The 14,752-nt window shown below is 43.1% G+C and overlaps 1 protein-coding gene across 2 annotated transcripts in view; it reads right to left on the minus strand.

Annotated features, from left to right (window-relative positions):
- The window catches only part of srgap1a (SLIT-ROBO Rho GTPase activating protein 1a), an 85,960-nt gene that overhangs the window by 28,632 nt on the left and 42,576 nt on the right, over nt 1-14,752 (minus strand). For both annotated transcript variants that reach the window (XM_080475087.1, XM_080475086.1), the window contains exons 4-9: nt 13,869-13,931; nt 9,156-9,335; nt 8,204-8,332; nt 5,809-6,030; nt 5,187-5,288; nt 299-496 (exon numbers count right to left, since the gene is read on the minus strand). In XM_080475087.1, the coding sequence (XP_080331213.1) occupies nt 299-496; nt 5,187-5,288; nt 5,809-6,030; nt 8,204-8,332; nt 9,156-9,335; nt 13,869-13,931 (894 nt within the window). The remainder of the gene's footprint in view (nt 1-298; nt 497-5,186; nt 5,289-5,808; nt 6,031-8,203; nt 8,333-9,155; nt 9,336-13,868; nt 13,932-14,752) is intronic.

A 14,752-nucleotide genomic window follows, 5' to 3' on the forward strand; every position in this document is an offset into this window, starting at 1 on the left:
GGGAGTCACCCCTCTGCCAGCTGATCAAAGGATTCAGAGGGGCTTGGTGCATGACAAACAGAGTTTACATGCACAAATGAAGCAAACGCAAGCACAGATAAAAGCTGAGACTTCATCCTCTCACAACCAAACGGGCGATTTTGCAGTTTAAAATCTGACAAGAGAAATTCTGTGTCTTTGTTTGAAATGATTTAAATAGCAGAGAGCTGAGCGGGCACCAGGGATTAATTCCCGTTTTGTACAGATTTTAAAATACATCCGAGGTCACGGTAACAGGATCGCTCCTCTCTCCGCTCACCATGAAGTAGAACTGCTCCGTTTCCTGCTGGTTGGCCCGCCTCTTGGCGATGCTGGGTTTGCTGAGGTACGTCTCCGACACGGTGGACTTGACCGACTCAGTGGAGCGGCTGTGGTGGAAACACTCGGACACGTCGTAGTCTTCAATGGTCACCATGTCCTGGATGGTGGTCAGCGTGGCCTCTGACGTCTTCTTTATCTGTGAAAAAAAAAGTCAAAAGTCAATTAACTTTTACTTAACAGCTTGAACAGGAAATCAAACGGCCCCCGAGCCATCATCTCCCCCTGCGGGGACGGGACGGAGGAAAGCTCCCAGATTCTTTAGGGCACGTTTACACAAATGTTTTGAGTGAAAACGCAAAGCTTACGATGCGTTTTGGTTGTCCCGTTTACACGGCAACTGTGCTTGGAGCCACGGAAAATGCAACTTTTTGAAAACGCTCTAACTCCGTCTCCGTGGAAAAGGGGGATGCACAATGTTCTGGAAAGGCTTCGGGCCTCGTCTCAGTGTAAAATGGAGGAAATCCTGCCACTGCTCATGCGCACCACGTCCAAAGCAAATAGTTCTTCTGCTCATGCGCGACGACTGACAGTAACAACAATGTTTTCCTCCACCGTGTCATGACTCCATATTCTCCTGGGTCGTTTTATAGTTGACAGTTAATGTTTCTAGTGTATTGTTCTCTGCTTGTGTGTGTGTGTTTTTGCTAGAAAAAACAACACCCACTAGTGGCCCAGCATGAGAATGACATCATTTTCAGTTTTACAGCCCTTGCCAAACAAACAGACATTTTTTTTTTTATAAAAAATGAAAATGCAAAACCGATGCATTTTCGTTTGAAACGTGGCCTAAAGACACTCCGGCTGAAAAGCTAAATGTCGTCTCTCCTCTAACAGCGTTACCGTCTCTGCACATGAGGCAGCTCGCTTCATCACACTCCCTAAAAACCACTCTCTCCACGACGAGACGCTTTGAAAAATTCAGGTGCTTTCTGACAAGAGTCACGTTCCCACAGATCTACTGAACGTGACTCCCAACCGAAAGCAATCAATTTGCATGCACTTAGGGAGGCCAGAGGTGAGGAAAGTTGGCTGGAGAAGGTAAAGTCAGTTAAACGCTCCGGCTTTTAAGATTCATTTCCATAACCGCCTCCTTCCTGTCGACGGCGCTTCTCCCAGAGCTTATAAACACGGGGACGTGCGACTGTCCGCCAACTGCCTGTTTTAAAACAACACGCTTGTACTCCTTATATCATGACGTATGATGACGACAACATGTAAATGGAGAGGCAGCTTCATGAACCTCAATGACAGCACTAAATGTTTTGAATGAATTGAAGTATAAATTCTAATTCTTTAAATGTAGCTCACGTTTTCTTAAATCAATGTTTTCTTGGACCCGTGGTTTGGTGGGTCAGATTGGAGTTTCTTGCTGGCCTTATGTTTAACACCCCTGATTTAACCCATCATGAAGAAGAAAATTAGAAATTAGACTAATTACAGGATAAATACAACTTAAAGAAGTTTGACTTTTCAGATCTGATCCAAACCAGTAAAAATCTACATTTGCATTTCAGTTCATCCTTGGCTGATCCGTGACAGAAGTAAGCAATCGTGACACACGGGTGTTAGGTTTTTTTTTTAGTTTTTGTGTTTGGGCTCATTGGCAGCTTCAGCCGGGGTGGCCCCATCGGAGGCGAGAGGCCCGGCTGTCATTGTGCAGACAGGAGCCATGCATGTGAAAGAATCCTCGCAGAGGGTTGAGTTTATTCATTATTCAGCACAAGAACCGTTACCAGTGTTCACTGCTGGGGCTAAATTATTACAGAGCTCTTAGAGCAACTCGGTGTACATGCCCCACTACTCCCTGCAGCTGCACAACACACCTGCAGAAAGTCCCAAGCATAGGAGTAAGTTTTTTTGTTTTTTTTTTAAGCAGAGAGCCACAATTCCAGTATTTCCTACAGTGCAGCATCACCACTGGCAGGACAACAGTCGAGTTAGCATACCGTCATCATCTGCTCAGCCCAACAATAACACCAGGACTGTGAAAAGCCCAAATAACTGCGCTCAACACACATTTTCACATATATTCCAACAGCTGTTCCTACATTTTCAGCGTGAAGCTGCTGTCAACAAATCTTTCAGTCATTGCGATCATCTGATTGCGAGAACACACACAGGCTTTGATGCTCCTCCCTGATATTTATCATGCGAGAAAAAAACAAACACAAAGGAGAGATGGCATTAGATTGCCAGAGTTTAGCATGAGAAACATCATTACGTCATTTTCTGAGAGATGAAGTTAATGGCTCGATTATGAAAGAAACACATCAGGCTTATTGCCTCCGAGTTTGATTCGAATGATGTTCCAAATGAATAAAAATCCCATTGTAATTTCTTATATGAGGCACCAAGCTGGGCCAGATTAACCCCAACATCACACAGAGCACAATCCAGAGTCCTCCTCCTCCTCCTCTTCCTCATATTGCGCCCTGCCATCACTGATGCAGAGTAAATTATTCAGCAATGTTTTCTCTCGCCATTTAACAGGAGTCAAATGGGGTTTTGAGGAAGCAGCTGCACTTCTAATAAACGCTTTTCCTGTCCAGATAAAGACAAGCCCTCTTTTCTTTCTCGCGCATTTCACCATGAGGCTTGTAGGTCGCGACACTTGCTTTGAAAGTTCTTTTTTTTCTTTCTTCTTTTTTCTTTCAAGGATGTATCTGGCACAACGTGCCCAGGAAGGGAGGCCATCTGGTGATCCTAAAATGAGGCAGCAGTTCCCTCCAATTCTGACCCACCAGGACATCCGCTTCAGCTAGGCAGTGCACAAGGACAAGGTTCATTCACGCATGCACGCACGCACGCACGCACGCACGCACGCACGCACGCACGCACGCACGCACGCACGCACGCACGCACGCACGCGCCCAGTTGCAGGAATAGTGTGCATGCTGCGGACGGTGTGCACTGAGGTGTCTGGATACATGCCCTCAAACAAACAATCAGACTACCAATGATAGCTGAGGATTCATTTCACAGACGAATTTCTTTTTCTTCCCCAAAATCCACAAAAACAAAGTCTTTTTCGATCTGCCACAAGCTTAACTATTCAGTTGATTCTTACATAAAACATGTTATATGAAGAAAAACTAACTGCATTAATGAATCTATTTAACACATTATTTCTGCAAAAGTGATGTGTCCGATGTATTGACACAAGTTGCTGTTTCACAGGCCACATCTTGAGTGGGCTTGGCCAGTAAAATAGTGTTATAATAAACCTTTGAGTTTTAACTTGAAATTTTTTCTTGGTTGTGGTGCAAAGTACACGTGAGGAAGATGTAAATATTGTTGCAAAAACGGAAGAATTACGAAAGAAAGTTTTAATTAATTATTTCAAAATAAAGCCCATTTGAACTAGTTTAATAAAAATCAATGGCTTTTTTGGGGGAGTTATTTTTACAATTTGCTTGGTAGTTTGGTGGGCCACAATAGGGGTGTAGGCCACTTTTGGTCCACAGGCCTTATGTTTGACACCCCTGCTCTATACACACATGCACCAGGTTATTTTGAAAAACTGCGAAATGCAATCAACTCTATAAATAAGTTGAATGTATCTTAACTGATTGTTCCTCTACACAACAAAAACAGTCATTTTCTACATTTTTCAGCATAATTTTATTATATTTTTCTAATATTCTAGTTAACTGAACAGGTAAATCAGCCACAGCAAGCTGTTACAGTTGCAGACAAATGGACCAATGATCCAAAGCGACGCTGTCTTTATCTTTTTAGGTTTTATTTATTTTTGTCTTTTTCTTTTGAGCTGGATAACGAAAGATTGAGCTTTGTGGCTTGTCTGTACTTCTGTTTTGAGGCTCAGTCGAAAACAAACCGCATATTTGAAGTTAATCACTGACTAGATGTTGCACGTATGTTTGAATGAGAGTTTGTGTGATTGTGTCTGTTGATTCACTGGGAAGCCAAATGAAGGTGCAGGATTATGGACCTTTGAACCAATAAAAAAACCAGCACATCGTAACCCGTTCGATAAAGAAACAGTACGCCATGTGTGCTCATGCTAATCTCTTCATTACGGTCTGCATTTTCAGGAAATTCCATTGGATAATTTCATCAAGAGAAATATGAAAGCGTGGTAAATGCCATGCAGTTAGAGTGTTTCGTTGTGTGGAAGACAGGAAGAAATGTGCAGACAGAAGTGGAGGAAAGGAAAAAAAAAAAAAAAAAGGAGTTGAGAGCTCACTTAGAGGAAGCAGATCAGACATGATATAAAAGCTGGCCTGATGGATGCGATTTCACTTTGTGAACCAGCAGAAGTCGCCGTCTTTCTTACCTTTGTTCAATAAAAAATGTCGGGTTACTCAAGCATACTGCGGAGACGGTGAAACAATACGGGCTAAGAAGCTCAGATGCACCGTCAATGTCAAAAAAAAAAAAAAAGAGAGCAGTGCAGGACAGGTTTGTGCCAATAAATGGCGAGATACTGAATTCTACCAGTGGGAGTAAAAAAATGGAGGCTTCACAGAGAGGGTTTGATGGCTACCTGCAGGGCATGGGAGAGAGGAAAATACACAGTGTGTATATCTCTGTGTGCATGTGTACTGTGTATATGCAACAAGAAGAAAAAAAAATCCTGATACTTCAGAGATCATCAGCAAGTTGTTGTTTTTTTTTTCTGTCTCACCTTGGATGACTTCTGGCTAAAGTTAACTTTCCCTGAGTAGCTTTACTTCTCAACAACTGTCAGCATCTTGCAGCCGACAAATCTCAAGCAGACAGATGAAAATGTTTGACATGTTCAAAGCGGCCCTCTCCACCACAAACCCCGATTGTGATATGAATTATTTGTGGCGCCATTTTACCTCTTCATTTTCGATCTTTAGAGTTGCCAGGCGGGACTGCAGCTGCTGGAACCTCAGGATGAGCTCGCCGTTCACCGGTGGCTGCACGGAGATCTGACACACCTGGAAACGTGGAGAAAACACACCCTCACTGACCAACAACATGACATGATACTACTACTGCGGGAAACGAAAGACACGCAAGCTGCGGTTAAAACAGGGAAAAAGGTTGCAGACATCCGGATTCTTCACGGACTGCAACGCAGACCGCAGTGACTTCTGCCAAATGAATGCAGACAGCCACACAACAACAGCTTGTAAAGAGGGAACATATCAGCCAAACGGTAAGAGCTCCAAACACATGCTGAGCAGGAGAGGAAATAACATGACTTGTCAAATTCACTGCCTTGTAAAACATGAACCCGTGAAAAGCAGCACTTAAAACACTAATTATTAGACATAATATCCACTTCAGAGTTGTATGGTAAGTCTGCGTCGAATCTTATATAGTGAAGATTTTAAAGCAACTCATATCAAAGCTTACTTTTTACGTTTTTTGTCAATCTAAAATGAAATTGTTTGTCATTTGTCACTGATAATGAGACGTGATAAGCGCACGACGGTCATCGAATGCACGACATACTTCGTCTCCCATGTGAGCCTGGAACTCAAACTTTGTGGGTGGACAGAAAGCGGTGGGGAACATCTCCATGAAGCGCTGCCGATCGCTCCGGGGGTCCAAGCTGTCCACCGCGTTTTCGATGATGTCGAGACCCTCGTGACGCGACGTCTCCAGGTTGTACTCCGCCGACAGGTAGGTCCGAAGGGCCCGATTCAGACTGGCGTGGTACCCTAAATCGCAGCACTGGACGGAAAGAGACAGAATCAATATCACAGCATTTTTACGCGACGATGGAGTACTTGCAATACGGTCACTATAGAATAGATCAATTTGTCTATTGTGGCAATAGTCTATTGTCTATTGAGTTTTGAGGGATGGTTTCTCATCATTCAAGGACTAATTGATTAGATTTTCAGACACAGCACCTCCTGGAGAGGCAAGATATTTCTTCTGTTGTAAAGACACACTGGAGGTCGGCGGTAAGCTGCCAGTTCCCCGGAAGCTGCCGTTAGCCCCCTGCTAGCACACTGCTAACTCCGCTCCGGAGCTCGCAGTTCACATCTCCCAGAAACACCGGTTTGACTCGGGTAGTGGTTTATCTGTGTGCCCCCGCTCAGTGTTTCGCAGTGATGTTAGCATCGACATGAGCTAACGGCTAACATGCCAGTGACGCTAACAACGAAATGTGGCGTTGGCGAAGGTTTGCGCTCTACCGAGTGCCCGTTTAATTTTATAAATGCAAGAAATCCAAAGCAAACATCCTTTAAGATAATCCCAATCATACATTAATGCATTATGTGAATGCCGTTAACTTGTTAAATGAAGGGTGCAGCTAAAAATCCTTATCCAGTCCAAGCCAATGATAATATGTGAAAGCGAAGCTTTCTACATCAAACTGATAAAAGTGAGGTTGTTGGAATCCAACGAAAAACAGTCAGAAAATAACACACTGACTTTTTGTTCCAGGACTACCTGAACCAGTGAGTGTTACAAAACCTGAATGTTACCTTCAGGACCTAATGCTGATTTTTAATAACCGGAACCTTGGCTAAGGTCTCTCTTGAGAAGATATACAAGCCCCAGGCGCACGCACGCACGCACGCACACACACACAGACACACACAGACACTGACACACACACACACACACACACACACACACTGACACACACACACACACACACACACACAATGGCCTGGGTGATACGCAAACAAGACGCCGCAAACCAGTCTTCTTGTGCACTTTTGTTTTTCTTCTAAAAACGGTCTTCATCAATAAACAAATGTGTGTGAGTTTGCGCATGCAGCTCATGCAGAGTGCAGCACACGCACACGCACACGCACACGCACACGCACACGCACACACCCTGTTGAGATGTGAAGGCTTGTGAGCAGAGCGGAGAGAGGGGTAATTTCAGCTCACAGCACGCCGCTGAATAGAGGTTGCTTTGCTCTCTCGTCTTCGGGCCTGTCTGGAATATAAAACTCTAAACGCTTGCTAAAACCTCGACCTTCGCCTGTTTCCTTAGAAACAGCCTCAGAGGTAACTTTACTCTGCTGAAAAAAAAAAATAATAATAATAATAACAACAACCCAGGTGAGCTGGATTATAAATAAGCGATGTTTATCGGTGTGGTTGGGAAAAAAAAAAAGGTCAAGCAAAGTCATATGCTTCCGAAGCAGCATAGAGAGGAGCGAGCGCTTGTCGTAAACAGAGCGATAACCCACACCTGCGTGTTATATAAGCACACAAAAACAAGTTCAGAGGTAGGTTAACTATCTGCAGTGAAAGAGTTGGAGCAACTTTTCAAAAAGTGAACAATGTCAGAAAACTGCTAAATATAAGCACAGGGATTTCTATAATGACATTGAGAATGAAAGGGAGACGAAAAAAAAACCGTCTTCCATCAGAGAAGTTAATAAGCTGCTTTAATTCTGTCCAGCACTGTAATTTTCATCCCACAGACTGGTGGCCGAAAAGCTCTTTTATACCAGGCCCAGCTGTTGAAGTCATCAGTCTCTCTGCTGATTATGACTTTAAATCGTCTTTAAAGGTCAATAAAAACACGCGTGAACAATAATTGGCCTTGAGAATGAAGAAATCACGAGTAAACCTCCACCGTCACTGTCCAAGTCTCTGCCTCTGAGGAAAAGTGACCGTGTTCCGGCAGAAACTTATGCAAATGAACTAAAAAAAAAGTGGGATTTCAAGTGAAAGTTTTAGAGTCAAAATCTCAACACACCAATATCTGTGTCATACATCGTCAAGGTGAACATGTTTGCCAGATGAACGTTGCAACGACAACAAATAAATGTCCCTGGAACGGCTATAAGACACTCGGGCTTAAACCAAAATGAGCCACAGATGCAGCTGTATCAGAGCATGATTGACAAAAATCACCCGGTTTTATACTCACATCAATGAGGTCGGACAAGTCGTGGATGTAGTATTTGAAGACAGATGAGTTTGTTGCTTCCAGAGTCAGCAGGTACTCGTTCCGTGCTTTGATCGACTTCAGCTTGTTCTCGGAGTATTTGGCCTGACGCTGGGGAGAGAATTAGAAACGAGGATGAGAAGCAGACGGCGACAGAGGGAGCGGGAACGGGATGGATTTAATGAGGAGAGAATTGCTTTTTGACAAGTGATTGTGCTTTTTAATGTGTGTGTGCACACACTGCGAGTCACAGAGCGGCGACGGGATTACCGGCAAAACAACTGCAAACAGTAGAGCGGGGAATAACTTAAATTCGGCAGTAAACAGCCAAGAAACGGGAACCAGAATGGAAAAGGAAGAATTTAAACTAAAAACAGCCCCCAGGTCCTTAAGTTCAACCATCTGCCGTTGACCTACACTTCCTCTGCCAGACAGACATCAGACTGTTTGTGAGTCACCATGCACTGGCCAAAGGCTTCTGACTAACACACTTCCAAATCATTCACATTTTCAACACTTCCCCAAAGCATTCCTGGAAAAAGCGGCGTTAAACAAATCCATTCCTGTCCACTTTAATCATGTGCCTCGGATATTTAACGGACAACAGGCCTGTTCTGTGACTACAAAAGCTTTTTTTTTTGTTTTTTGGCTCTTTCTTTCCTTTAGTCGTGTCAGACAGACCTCAGAGAGAAAAGAAAAAACTCTGCTCTGCTCTGGCCAAAAGAAACTTTTTTTTTCTGCGACTAAATCTAGAATCAAACATGTGAATGTGAAACAGTTTGCTGAAATTATCTAACTAAAAGTATATATATATATATATATATATATATATATATATATATATATATATCCACAGACAGCTGGGATTGGCTCCCTGTGACTCTAAGCTGAATAAAACTGGTGTATGAATGGATGTTTCACGGTTGTATTTTACCTTCTCCTTCATCTTCTCGATCTTCTTCACCGAGCTGCGTCTCTGATATTTGTCTTCCATTCGGATGCTGAAGACGGGATCGCCTCTGCCGATCTGCTTCTCCTCCTGCTTCTCCGCCTCCTTCAGCTTGCTCTCGGCACTGATGCTCTCCGAGTGATACATGTGGTAGGTCTTCATCACCTGGACACGCAGACGGATCACGATAAGCTCAACGCATTGAATATCCAAGAGCCGTTTGTCATGTTTATTGTAAAACATCAGGAAAGAGCCTATATGGAGTCACTGTTGAGATGTGTTGAGCTGTCGGTCAGTTCCTGTGAGGTCAAAGGTCAGAATAATCCATCTTCATGGCTGAAACTGACCTTTTATAACCCACAACTAAAGCAGCCATCCTGTGACTCCCCCCCCTCATTCATCACATATCGATTCAACTCCTCTCACAACAGGCCGCCGGTCTCTCCCTAAACCACAAACCCAAGACAGATTCCCTGCAGCCTGTTTTTTATGAGGACGACCGTATGCCCGCAGCAGCCACAAATCACTGCAGCTAAATCCGACGTGCCGCCTTCACTGCCTCTCGTTTGAACCGGGGGAAAAACCTTCAGGAAGTCGATTTGGGTTTGCCCTTTAATTATAGAATCAGATTATTAGGAGGGAAGTTAACTGCTCCTCTCTGCCTCGTTTTTTTTGGGAGCAGATCTGGGTCAGTCAATGAGTGCAAGAGATTTATAAGGGTCACACACTTTATATCAGGGGTTTCAGCCCAATTTCACCTCGAGTGATATACCGGCTAAATAGTACCACAACAACCTTTACATTTAAACTCTTTTTTTATTATTTGTGGTGCAGAGTATATGTGATGAGAATGTCTATATTTTGGCAAAACAAAACAATTGCCTAAGAAAACTAGAACTACACTCGGTAGAGCGCAGATCTTCGCCAACGTCACATTTGTTTGCGGAACCGAGTGAGCATCGCTGGCATGATAGCCGTTAGCTCGATGCTAACTAGGTAGGCCAGGTAGCTACATCACTGTGTGGAACACTGAGCAGGGAGCGTCTCCATAGCAACAGGCGCTTGATCTCCTGATCTCTCACTCGCTTTGTATGGATTTTTTTCACAGTTTCTTGGGATTTTTTCGTAAGTGTTAACATCCCAAAATCTAGTCGATTGGTCCTTCGATGATGACAAATCATTGGTGAAAATTTCATGTAATTCGGCTGGGCAGTTTTTGCAAAACGTTGGTAAATGAATAAATACACGCAGAAGAACTTCTCGACCACCCAACTTTGTTGGTTGCCCAACTTTCATTGGTGAAGGTAATGAATACATGCAAGCGAAAACATAACCTTCTCGGCCAGCTTTCATTGACGACAATCTCAACAAGCCAATTTTATTAATATATTCTGGTGCATAATACAGTCAAATTTCTCAAAAACTTCACCTATAGTTGTTGCATTATGCATGTTTTTCCAAACTCACCCTGACAGCTTGGCTTTGAGGTGGTGATAGTAATGATGATAGTAATCTTTCATGGCAACATCAGTGATATATCAGCTTGTTGTGTTGACTCCCTTAGAAATTTTGGATGGTAACCTCCTGCAAGACGGTTTTTGCCCATGCACCTTATGTTTGACACCCCTGCTATATATCTTGTATTCAAAACATCTTATTTGTCCAAGTTACTTTATGTGCAACATGTTGCATATGGTTCTTGAAGAAAAAAAAAACTAAACGTACCCACCCTGAACTACTTATAAGAATCTATTATAAAGAAAGTGTTACTTCCTTCAGTCTGACTCATCATCATTTGAAGTATGTGCGTTAGTCATCCTGCTAAATGAATCCATTAGGCGGTGAGTCAGTCGAAAGTAGCAGGTGAACCTCGAAATACAAACAATGAGTTTTTTCAGGAGAGCCGAGGGTTGATAAAAGTTGTATTAGTGGTGACGACAAATAGATTAGAAGCTCGACGGACGCCATCGATGAGTCACCGGAGAAGTGGAGAAGATATAGAAGAAAATGAATCAATGTCAACATGGTGTGATAAGTAAATGGAACCCACGCACGCAAGAGAGAGAACATAGAAGAAGGAGGAAAGCATAAAACGGGTGAGGAGGATACCGAGAGGAAATGAGAACAGTTACATCAAGAGATACAGCAGTGAAATTAATCAGGGGAAATGAAGGCAAAGAAAAGAACATGAGATGAGAATAGGTACGTTTAAAAAAAAAAAAAAAAAGGTCTATAACCTACTTAGCAGAAGTCTTTCTAAAAGGCACCTAAAAATGACTTTTCTTGGCAACCGCTGCTTTGAAACAATAAATAATCAGCTATAATGTGTCTAATCAAACTTTTTCCTGATAAATGGGCATTGCATCATGGCAGATGACCAAATCTGTTGAGCTGAGGACAAGGACAGGAAATGCACTCAAACTCCCAGGAGACGGCAGCAACACTGAGCACCGGCGGTTTAACCTAGAATGAACCAAACTTCGGCAAATTACAGCCCCTAAACCTGTATGAAACACACTCGTCTGCGCAGAAACCTCAGCTTCAGTGGAGATAGAGGCTCGCCCACCTCAAAATCTAAATACCTCTCCTCCAAACTGAGTTATTTCTGTGCGAGAGGAATAACAGGGCACGGCTCTGGTTCGTCTGGATGCTTTGCCTTTGGTGGGGTTTGGTCTAACCAGTTTAGAAATGGTTGACTGACCTTGGGCCTCGCACTCCACACTTACTGGTCTGGACTCTGCCGCTGGTTTGTTTACTTGACTGCTCTTTTTAGAGGGACTTATTTAGAGAGCGATCAGACCTGTTATTTCATTGGCTTAGGCTGACATGAGGGCTGTGGCCGTCTGATGCAAGCGCTGCCCCACATGTGCGAGTGCGTACATATGTGTCAATGTGTGTGTGCCTGTCCTCCCACCGGGGCCAAACCAGGTCAAACCTAGAGTGTGGACAGTGGTCGGCCTGACACACATTGAGTTTGGAGTAACACGCTGTTGTGTTTGGAGCAGCAGGAACAGTGACTGGAAGTATAACCGCTGCAGATCTCTATACTAAGTAACTGTGGCTTGTTTAAGCAAACCCGTCTGTGTTTGGGTTTATATCTTCCATCGCAGGTTATTAATGGTGAGGAAAGCTGCGTTTAGTGGATTATTTATTTATTGGAGCAAACTAAGCTTCTAGGCAATAATTATTAAGACATTGAAAAGCCTGATTATTGAAAGAACTTGCATTTGTGGGATGAGCAGCAGAGTTAAGTATGTAGGTTTAGTAAAATTAGCCAAATCTTGCTTTCCTTCACTATTGACTCTTATTTTTTTTAATGAATTGGGCAATTGAAATTGTTCATCTCATTCTTTAACTGGCATTTATTGCAAGTCTGCCAACATGAACCATCTGTTGGACGGCCACTGCTTGTAGACTCTCATCTTGATGACTCTCTGCCGCCACCGTTTTTGCAGTGAGAGAGATTTCTCCTTACTCCATCGCAATGCCTCCACCAAACTTTCTCCACACTTTAACCTTACAATGCATGAGCCGTACACAGAATCTGGACTCATGGCAAGCAAAAGAAACCATGTTTGGTATTGAGAAAGCAAATATGGTGAATTTTCATGGATGTAAACAACATACAACGTTCCCACAGAAGCATGTTCTTCACAAATGTGGCACCAACAAATACAAATTTCACGTTTTCTGTGCATAGTTTATGACCAAAAATTACTTGTTTTTCTTCTAGAAGTCATAATTTAAGCAGCTCTAAAATCAGCTTTGTAAAATTAATCTGGCGATATGACATGTTGAACATGTGAATGAAATGATCCATTCGTTTAATTCATCTTTACAACTTTTTAAAAGGATTTAAGTAGTATACGCTTGTATAGTGCATGCATTTTACCACAGTCTCCACACATTTTGTGTGATCGGTCATTATGACAAACTCGGAGTTCATTATCTTGCCTCGAGGAAACTTCCATTGTTACGACTTAAATCAAGGTGGTAGGCTGACGGGGCTGATTGCAGTTGTGCAGTAGAATTAAGTATTGATTTCGGATTTAAGTGCATTTATCAACAAGGTCAATGCCGCACACTCACAGTTACCTGAACTACTAAATGTTGCAGAAGAATTGCTTCTTTTTTGAACGTCGCCTGCAGATGTGCAATCCGGTTTCACGTACATGCTTGATGGTCTATCGCAAAGTCTCAAAGGTCTCGAGAAAAGTTTGCCACAAGGTTCGAAGGTCTGCAGCGCCATCTACGTTTTCCATATTTGGGGTTTCCACAAAGTAATTTGTGCAGGGTGGTTTCTGGATTAGCCGGCTAATAAATAAGACCAATATAGTCCAAAAAAACGGTGCTTGTACTTGAAGGCAAGTAAAATTTAACCGATCTGAGTTATTACACACAGAACAGCAATCATAAGGTAGATATTTCAGTTAAAAAAAAAGGTGGTTCAAGGCAGTAAAATAGAGGATGTTATTCTTTCCCTGAGGGTTAAAGAAGTCATAGATTCACCACAGTCACTTTGGTAGTGATGAATTGGTTTGACTGTGAAATATAAGATCCCTCAGATCCATCTGAGTAGCGGGGCTAAAAGACGTCAAGCTGCTGCACATTATTTAGCTCGGCACCATAAAGAAGTCTCAACCACAGCCAAAGGGAATATATTTGAGTGCATTAGTGAGAGAAGGCAAGGCTACTTACTGTGTATAGCTCATTCAGGACTTTCATTAAGTCTTCCTGGAGTTGAAAGGCGATTTCCTTGCTCTGGAAAAGAAGCAGAAACACAAACGATGAGACCAAAATCACTGCGATAAAAAGCATAGAAACATAGTCAGACCCCTTTTACAAGTTTAGGTTGCCACAGTAAATCAGCATTAGAAACACTTTTAGCCATCCCACACTGTTTACAGCATATAAGTGTTCAGATATTGACCTGAGAATGTGCTCTGATCCGCACGTGAAACGCCGCGCTCAGCGCCCTTTGTCATACGTCAGGTTTCTGTGTGAAAGCGGTATCGATGTCACGATAGCTTTTCCCACTTAAATCGTCGAACACGGCTTAAGTTTCACCGAGCACATGCTCAACACATTAACTGACTTCCACTGTCGAATGCAAGAGATTTCTTCCCAATATGTTAACTCAATCAGCCGTGCCACGGGGGGCTGACTCAGTAATACTATCACACACACACGCCCACATTAATGCATCTCACGGTTGCGGGATACAGTTAAACGGTGATGGTGTGATGGATTTATTGGTTTTTTTTGTTTTATTATTATTAATCTAACAGTGGAGTGTCCATATTTCCTTCACACTGGCTCATATGCAGTACCACATGTTCATAAGATTATGAGTCATGACAGTGAATTTTTGAACTCTCCGCTGCAGTCGATACCGCGCGCCGTTACCTGGATGATGTTACGGGCTTGGCCCGCACGCCAGGTTTTCCTCTAACTCGATTATCTCCAGACAAATCTCATTCCTGGTGCCGCTCCGGGCAAAAGGCTGCAGGAGGGCACAGAGAGGCCTCCGTGTTACCAACTGTACTGGTATGGAAGAGTCGTGACTTACTTCTCATCTGCAC

The sequence above is a fragment of the Lipophrys pholis genome (genome assembly GCF_963383615.2).
Source record: "Lipophrys pholis genome assembly, chromosome: 11".
NCBI lineage: Eukaryota > Metazoa > Chordata > Actinopteri > Blenniiformes > Blenniidae > Lipophrys > Lipophrys pholis.